General features: G+C 39.9%; 1 protein-coding gene across 8 annotated transcripts in view; it reads right to left on the bottom strand.

Annotated features, from left to right (window-relative positions):
• Positions 1-640: 640 nt before the first annotated feature.
• The window catches only part of LOC116840764 (interference hedgehog-like), an 11058-nt gene continuing 2292 nt past the window's right edge, over positions 641-9406 (bottom strand). For 5 of the 8 annotated variants that reach the window (XM_032807925.1, XM_032807924.1, XM_032807927.1 and 2 more), the window contains 6 exons: positions 6827-6907; positions 6399-6647; positions 5018-6019; positions 3310-4131; positions 3086-3201; positions 641-2283 (listed from right to left, as the gene is read on the bottom strand). In XM_032807925.1, coding sequence (XP_032663816.1) covers positions 2113-2283; positions 3086-3201; positions 3310-4131; positions 5018-6019; positions 6399-6647; positions 6827-6896 — 2430 coding nt within the window. In that variant the 5' untranslated portion in view covers positions 6897-6907 and the 3' untranslated portion in view covers positions 641-2112. Of the gene's footprint in view, positions 2442-3085; positions 3202-3309; positions 4132-5017; positions 6020-6398; positions 6648-6826; positions 6908-8759; positions 9374-9406 lie in introns of those variants that run through there. The other 3 variants (XM_032807922.1, XM_032807929.1, XM_032807930.1) reach the window with 3 other exon arrangements.

Raw genomic sequence — 9406 nt, forward strand, 5'->3', positions numbered from 1 at the left:
TCAGCGATGGACAATACTTTAAATCATAAATGTATAACCAATTTTTTTTTACAATAAAGCCTCGAATTTCGGAAAAAAAACGGAGGAAGCAAAGTTGTACACCTAATACAAAGGAGACTTCAAATTTTTTTTTACACGGCGGTCCTCTTATTCTCTCTACTAATACTGGAGTTTCAAACTTTGCCTGGGGTATCCCAGACCCCAGTGTGTATACTTAGGGTTAATAATCAATAATTAACCTGAATAGAAATATATTAAAAAGATGAATTATATGCCACGTTAATTTACAACAAATTATTAATTGTTAAAGCAGAAGGGGAATGCACGGAATATCTTACAAATTTATTTAATCGATTACAAGTGTTACTTTATGGATATATATTTGTATTTCAATGTATGTTGCAAGAGTTTTTAGCATGCATTTTCTCACTTCTGACGCCATTAAAAAGAGATAGACAATGCGAAGGGTCAGAAGCCTTAATATAACTCAACAATTTAATGTGTCTATATAATATCTGCAGATTCTTTTATTCGTGATTCTGATTATAATATTACGTTGATTTTATTACTTTATTAAATACGATTATATAGTGAAAATATGTGTTGGATCCAAAGTGTATAACAAAAATAAAATATTTACTATCTTTTCAATATAATTTATTTTATAAAAATTAAGTACACAAAAAATGTGTGCTCGCGTGCACACGTGTGCATATGTAATGGTGTCATATACAGAGAAATATATAAATAATTGTTACTTCCAGGCAAGATGTATAAGGCACATATATATATTCCTTCCTATCGTTTGAAAACTATTCTAATATGTATATATACAATGTGTATATTTTCGCTAGCTTTATTATTGATTCACAAATGTGTTCGTGACACTTTATCAAGCCAAAATGATAAATAATTTATAAGGAAAGGTTTATACACATTCGTATTTACAGTTTCCGTCAGTTTTTTCAGATGACGCAAAATAACGATCAAGGTATCATTTTATCACTTCTCCATAGCAATATAAGAGTTAGCTAGACATAATTCAGATAAGAGAAGCGACCGTCAGAAATATTAGAACGTAATATTGCATGTCATTACAGATGACAATAAATTATAGGATCTTTGTCGCTAGGAAAACACTATCATAACAGGTATTATACGATAATGTTAACAATATATGACTCAAACATTATATTCATTATTGCATAAAAAGATATTTATAGCAACCATCGTAAAATGTGACGTTACTCTTTTTTTCAACGATTTCAGTAGTTAATAATATTGTACGTACGTAATATCTTAGATATTTCAAATAGCTCTTAAATCGAACCTTGTAAAAATATCGCAAAACCACGTATAAAATACGCACATCGCGTAAAAAGTTATATAAAAATTACTAGATAAATATTGTTCGGTGCTCACTAGTGCCCATTAAGTAGATATGTAACACAGTTAAATCAGTTACTTCGCAGGTACATTATTGAATGTCGTACCTACTTAACGGGCGTAAATTCTTACTAAAATGTTCTCTTATCAAAAGAAAAACCAAACATATGTTGTAAGGGATGCAACTCAGATCCGGATTTATTTTCTAGTCATTATGTACCATAAAATGGAACTATTTTGGCCGTCGTGAAAAATTAGTAAAATGCCGACGAGCGGAAGACTTATGTTTGTATTCACTTATACTAAATTTCAGGGAGTTGAACGTCAGAGGTTTCACGGTATCTGCAACATTATACGTCTTTTTCTTTACGTGCAAGCCGAAGTTACCCGCACGCGCGCCAAACTAATCCCAGTTCACAGTAGCGATACGTTTGAGCATAACTATTTAAGACACCCTGTATATAAAAATGTCTTGCAGCAGTCTCTCTCTCTTCATTGCGATAGCTGAAGCTAAATACAGTCTATAAGTTAAGTTCCAGAATCTCATTAAGATAACGTATATCGATATAAGTCACGTCTTTGTGTTATGTCCCGCCTGTGGAACTCTTCGCGGGAGGTCAGCCCGCAAATATTGCATCGCATCGCGAGACACTTTGTCCGTTCACGGCGACACCGCGCGTGTGGTCAAAGATCTTACCGTCTTACTAAAACAGACATAGCTACGATTCACAAACGTTGCTCGATAGGCAGCGGCCCTTGGAGTAGAGACGACGGCTCGCTACGTGACGTGGTGTTCACCACGTCAGATCCGGCCGTATCGCCGTTGTTATGGCTGTTGCTGTTGTTGTTTTGGCCGTTTAGAAACGACGTCATTTCCATCGACGACTGTTGTCCGCTCTGTTTAGAAACATGCGTGTTCGTTCGCTTCTTTCAGATCTAGAGCGTATAAGTAACGTACGTGTGTCGTGTGCGGAAAAACAAAAGAAAAGCGGCTCCAGAGAGAGAGTGCAGAGAGCGAGTAGAATTAAAGAGCAGCGCGCAACCAAATGCTAAAACTAGAAAAGACTAGTCTCCTTAATATTGAACAGTTTTTAATGTCAAATCTTTACATGTTTAAGACGAGCGCGGAAACAAATGTCGAGTGTTACATTTAGACGCGAGATCGTTAAATTTGTAAGAACATCGCAGTTGCAATTGTTGCATCATAGCCCTGATTATAATGTTAAATTTTGCTAGTCAGGCACTTCGAAAGACCGCACGTGATTCGGTATTTCAGTGTTAACTGTCATCCACTTTATCTGTTTACCGTTTAGCTTTTGACCAAACGGACTACTAAGTTCACGATACTAAACTTTGAAAAACTGTATTGGTAAACCTTTATTCTCCGACACCGACCATCGAGTTATCACGTCGAGTTTTTATATGCACGATTAATACGACGTTTTCTGCGCTCGTCTAAAATCGTATTGACTCCAGGGAGAAAAGTAAATGACTATGACTGAGATGAGCAATTATATGTTTCGAAAAAGTTGAGTACAATACACACAATCGTATATAAGGAATTGTGAAGCAACATTTAATACAATTTTATCACTTATCGAATGGAAAATTAAAGAAAAAAAAAGAATGAAGGAATTCAGTTCGATTACTTTCCTCCGACGAAATAAAAGCGCAGATGCTGTTACTTATAAATACTGACCTTAGGCTGTATTATGTCTTCGGATGCGTCAAGACCGGCAAGCGGATTGGACGTAATATTAATTTTGGAGTCCGTGACTCCACCGTTTATTACTCGTCCGTTTGCTATCGGCTTACCTGTTGTGCGAGCGAAAAAGAGAGGACGGTTATTCGTGTGCAAAATTGCATAAAGGATTGTATAGATCACATTTTATTCGTTTGTTATGTTGAAATTAATTAACGTACCTTCGTTCTGCGAAGATCCTCGACTCTGCTTATACTTCGCTTTCTTGTATATGATCGTTATTACGATCCCTACAAAGACCGACGCTACGAATACTATGGCAATTATGACGTATACACTGACACTTATGTTAGTTTCGCTCGGTTTTACTTTGTTTTCCGCCACCACTTGCTGAATCGGATGCTCGACGTTGATCTTCTTCGTTTTCTGCCTCAATATCTTGGAGAACTCCGATGCTGCGTCTACAGAGAAACTCTGAACTTTAAACTCGTACGTAGTGTCGGGTTGCAAGTGGGAGATGGTCATGTTATAAGCGTCCTTTCCTTCAACGGTGGTCTTCAAGTAATCGCCAGCTGATGTGGAAGCCCGATGATATATGTAGAATCCATCGATATTCGCTTCCTTGTCGGGATTCTCCCAAATTAGCAATACTTGATGCGGTCCTAACGCCTGAGTATTAGTCAACAGTGGTATCGGCATTTTACTATTCTCAGACACTCGATTGAGACGAAAACGCCCGGAGTTCGGGCTTAATTTATTATCATTATTCGAGTATACCGCGGCGATTCTGAATCGATATGTATAATCAGGCTGCAGGTCAGGCACTTCGAAGGACCGCACGTGATTCGGTATTTCAGTATTAGCTGTCATCCACTTAGTCTGTTTACCGTTTGGCTTTTGACCAAGCGGACTACTAAGTTCACGATACTGAACTTTGAAAAACTGTATTGGTAAACCTTTATTCTCCGGCACCGACCATCGTACCATGACGGAAGTATCAGATAGTCTTGTGACATTTGGCTGATTTGGAGGCACCAGGACTGCTGCAATTGTAAATAACACGTTATAATGTGTTAAATAAATACGTGAGACCTGTATCTTAATTTTATTGAGAGAGAGAGAGAGAGAGAGAGAGAGAGAGAGAGAGAGAGAGAAAGTGAAAGAGAGATTAAAACGACAGAATAAGAATTTTCATTGTTGATAGAGAAGCACAAAGAGGAAAAAGTAAAAAACTAAATCAAGAAATGTTCAATTCTTATGGTTAGTATTACTAATGGTGTATATATTTGTGTAATTTTTCATACGCAGCTATTTACTTTGTACGTAAACTGTTAACATGTTCGCTATATATATATGTTATATATATGTGATTTTTACCGGAGTGCACGTGTGTACGGCGGTAAAATTTTTTTTTATGTCCACATCATTAAGCTAAGTTTGTTTTACAAAATTACGTAAAAAAAACGAGGTAGACTGTGAGGTTGAGTCTTTTAAATAAACCGTGCCAGTGAACGTGTTAATTATTTATTATCCACGGCCAGCAAAAGCGTTACAATTGTCCACCAAAGGCCACGCCATTGAACTTATGGTGGACGGTAAGCGGAGAGAAGGAGTCTTTCGAAGGAAAAGTGGCAAAAACAACTGTCTTGCTCGCGCTGCCGCCTTCGGCGGCTTGCGAACTCTGGCTAGGGGCTCCGCCCCCTGGACCCCCACGCGAAAAGCCACGTTTGATCTTTTTCTCCTTTGCTTTTAATATATATGTATATATGTACGTATGTATATATGTATATATATGCGTGTGTATAAATCTCCGTCTGAAGAAACCTGTTCCGAAGGGCTTAATAAACGATATCTTAGCCAAATGTTTAATAATGATAATGATAACGGCGCGAGGTGCATGACGATAACATGATCAAAGCAAATAGTTACCCGTGCCTTTCCTTTTTCCCTCTTTATTTCTACGCCTACCACCGACTCTGGTGTGCTTATGTCTTGACAAGGAAATTCCGTAATCCGGCTTCGACTCTGTAGTGCCGCCGAAAATATGCTGTTTCGGGCTCACTCTTAGCAAGTTATACCCCGACGAATGCGATCCGTACTCGTTGCTGGCGACGCACTGAACGATCCCGGCGTGTTTCTTCTCGACGTCGGATATAAAGAGGGTAGTACCTTTGATCTCTTGATTTTTGCTAGGCATCAACGTCTCCCCATTGATAAGCCATTCTACGGTTGGCTCTGGCTCACCTGTCACAGTACATGACAGTTCCAATTCTCCACCCTCGGAGAACGTAGATGCCTTCGGCTGTTTCGTCACCTTAGGCGGCTCCATTACCCTTAGTATAATGACGGATTTGATTTGTCCCACGTTGTTGCTCCACACGCAATCGTACTCTCCTCGATCGGATGGTTGCACATGCACAATCGTCAAACCAGTGGACGATTTCTCCGATTTCAATGGCAGAGAGCTACCCAATCGACTCCAGGAGACACGCGGCACCGGATAACCGGCGCCGAAGCACTCCAACGTGATGTTCTTGTCGCGCACGACTGTGTACTCCGCTGTCGGCGACTGCTTGATGAGATATGGCTCCTGATTGCTGACGTTCGCGTGCACCGTCAAGATCGTCTTGTGCATGCTCGTGAACGTCTGTTGCGTAATGTAATTTTCTGCGTCGCAATGATACGAGCCGCTGTCCGTTAATTTGACATTTTTCATGACCATTGTCTTACTATTGACCAGATTCGCATCCTTGATGAGCATGTTGTTCTTGAAGAACATCACTATAGCCTCTGGCTCGGAGTACGGCATAGGACACGTGATGGGTACGGTGTTACCCTCCGCTACCTGGATAAAGACGTCACTCTTGTCGGAGAACTCTTGTATTATTGCAAGCGTCAGTCTCGCTGGATCGGACGCAAAACCGCTTGTACCTGCAAAAGGACCAAGAGGATGAGATCTTGATGCAAATCTTGCAACGCGCGCTTCGGTGCTCGAAACAATACCGCGTGTCTTGTATAACACCGAGGTCCAAAACATACCTTCTGCTACTTATTGAAATGAAATGAATCTAAAGGGCAGAGAGTATGGCCTAAAAGAGTCTAATCGCGGTTCTTTGATACAACTGCCAAAGAGAATTGTTCGTGGGAGACGATCTCGTTGTTTAAAACAAGTCTGACTTAAAAGAACCGCCATGACTAGGTTTTTATAGGCCGTATTCTCTTTGCTTTCGATTGTTTCTACAGAAAAACTTTCTTACATATATCTATAATATATTTACATGTACTTGTGAAATAACAAGTTCAAGCTTACCAAAAAATGCAATGCAACGATAGTCACCGGCTTTCAACACGTTGTTGAAATTGACAACAAGTCGCGACGTTTTCCCGCCACCGTTGGGATGCGACAATGGTATCCATTTGCGTGTGCCTAGCGGCCTGTGATGCCACGCGAAACTCTCCGCGGGGAGATTAAGGCTGCACTCGAAATTTACATCGTCATATAATGGAGCGGCTAGTGGCTGTGGGTGCCGAGTAAACGACATACCATCGTCTTTCTCTCCTGTGAATACCAGAGTAAGGTACATCTTATTATACCTCTCGACAACATTCGCGCAGCATTCAATTCACACACACACACACACACACACACATACATGTTTCCGAAACTTTAAATTCTTCTTCTTACTTAACTTGTATTTACGCATTATTGTTCAAATTTTTTAAGCTTCTGAGACTTACCGTGTATACAAGTAATCAGACCGTAAAGCAGGATTACGATAACGCCACATAAAGAGGGGATAGATGTCATCTTGACACATTCTGCAAGCATGAAGAACGGCTATACATTATGTTAACTAGGTATTTTGCGTAATATTCCTTTTTCCGATCTCGTTTGCGGGAAAGCAAATACGTGGCTCGGAGTGCCGGCGAAGGTCCACTAAAATTAATACCGACCAAGCATGTTTAAGTTTAGAACGTCGAGTTCACATGAAAATAGAACGCATTTTTCGCCCTAAAGATTAGGGACGGAATGACTGCCTATCATAGCAGTGGCTCTATCTCACACACTAAATGTATATATAAATATATAATTACAAATCTTATATATTACAAAATTGCTGCGCAACGGGTTGCATCGAATCTTTCCAACTATACTTTATGAAATTCACGCGTTTCAATTAATATTCAATTATTAAAGAAAAAGAAGAAAAAAGAAACACAATAATCGATACTATGTCAGAAATTTGGTCGCGCCATGTACGGTATTTAGAGATGTTACACTTCAGAGATGGAAGAATGTAACTCTGTAGTTAGGCGTGGGTGAAAAAGCGGACTTGAAGCGATTAGCAATAAATCGCATAAACGAGCGTTTCCCGCGAAAACGTAATGATGTGGAAAGCGAACCGGAGTGGCTGAGCTTGGGTGACGTGCGTGGATATCTAGAAAATATCCATATACGGCATTGAAAGTTGCTGTTTATTGCGCGAACCGTTTTACACCCACGTGCCGCTTACGACGGCCGTGAGCGGCCGTCAGAAAACCATACTCGCGCATATTGCGAAGAGTGACGGTGATCTTTTTATATTGAGTTAACGCGCCGGCATATCGCGCGTAGGTATAATCATTCACGCCGATCGACGTCGTATTCCGGCGAACTACGCTTACAAATTGTGGAACGAAGGAAATTCTAAAAACTATTGAGAACCGATTTTTCCAACCTCTCATATGTCTGTCTATGTTTTTCTATTTTAAATTAAACAAAGATATACGCATGATTTAACTGTTAGTTAGCTAAGAGGTTGAAACAATCGGTCCTAAGTCTATAAATATAAATAACACCTAACAGTAAATACATTAAAATTGCGTGAAATTTAGTGCTCTGCGCTAAAAAAAAAAAAGGAATGATCTTGCAGTCATGGAGAAAATTATCTGGATACGAGAAATGAACTATGACGAATAAATGACTAACAAACACTGCGATAGTGCTTATATTTTGCAATCAATATAGATGACAGAAACAGCTCAGACAGAAAAATCTATTGAAAGATGTCCAACTGTTTATGAAATTTGGCAAGAAAGTCTCTCCTGCGAGGCCCATCCAGATCAAAGCCACAGTCACGCTTTTTATAAGAATTGACTACGATAAATAAAAAAGAAAAGCGATGACAGTTGAATATGAGAAAAATAGTCGACCATGATTAGTCAATTTCTCATGCTTCAGAGTTTCACTACATCTACATTTAGCCGTATATCTAACGTTATTACGTGCAATGCAAATATACAGTAGCATGTAGTACTTTGATGATTAGAAGAAGCATAAGAAGAAAATTTGACAGAGAACAAGATGAAAAGAGTGAAGAGTAAAAAAGCGGGAGAGTGGAATAACAAGATTTCGGGAAATAAGAATCTCAAATTAGCATCTCTCTCGGTCTCAGATTAATCGTTCCGAGCAAACGAATTCGAAAAGTAATGGACGGGAAAGAGACGAAGAAGGGACGAAAAGGAGAGACAACGTGAGAGCGGCAGAACATAGGGAGCAGCATATCGCGACATGACAGTTCGCCGCGCATCGTTTTAGGAAGACTCTTAACTTCTGGTTAAATGGTAGCTTAAATGGCGGTGATATGTAACAGGTGAGAAGGGCTGCAAAGAGGCTGCTTTCTGATGTTACCTCTCGTAAAAATAAAGAAGCCAAATTCCAAAGCAGTGGTTGTCAAGGCTGGCTGGCCGCGGGTCGCTGCGACCAATGCGGTCATGCGCGCGCGTTACTTCTCTCGTGGCGCCACAATTACGAGCCTAATCTGTTCTTTCGGTGCGCGCTTTCGTATTAACGATGTGTAATCATCGTGTGCGGTCGTGTGTGGGGTACAGCGATTTTAATCGCGCTATTACGAAGGGAAACATCGCGGAATCTGCGGAATCGGAGCGCGTAATGCCGGGAATTAGCACGAATTGGATGGGTGTCAAATTGAGTGTTACATAATTGGTGCACTGATTCTTGCAGTCGATTTTGCCAACCTCTTGGTAAGCTAACTAACAGTTAACTTATACGATCAGTTTCTCCTTCAAATTAAACAAAGATAGATATATGATTTAACTGTTAGTTAGCTCACCGAGAGGTTGGAACGATCAGCCCTTAGTCGAATAATATTCAACGAGCTTTCGACCAACGACCTGCGCGTGGAATTTCTTTAGCTTAAGCTTGATTTTTCAGTTTCGATTTTACATAATATGGAACGCATTTACAGGCAGAGATAGAGAGAGAAAGAGAGAGAGAGAGAGAGAGAGAGAGAGAGAGAGAGAGAGAGAGAGAGAGAG

This window comes from Odontomachus brunneus, unplaced genomic scaffold (genome assembly GCF_010583005.1).
Source record: "Odontomachus brunneus isolate Ranch 3 - 2012 unplaced genomic scaffold, Obru_v1 Obru_scaffold_011, whole genome shotgun sequence".
NCBI classification, from domain to species: domain Eukaryota; kingdom Metazoa; phylum Arthropoda; class Insecta; order Hymenoptera; family Formicidae; genus Odontomachus; species Odontomachus brunneus.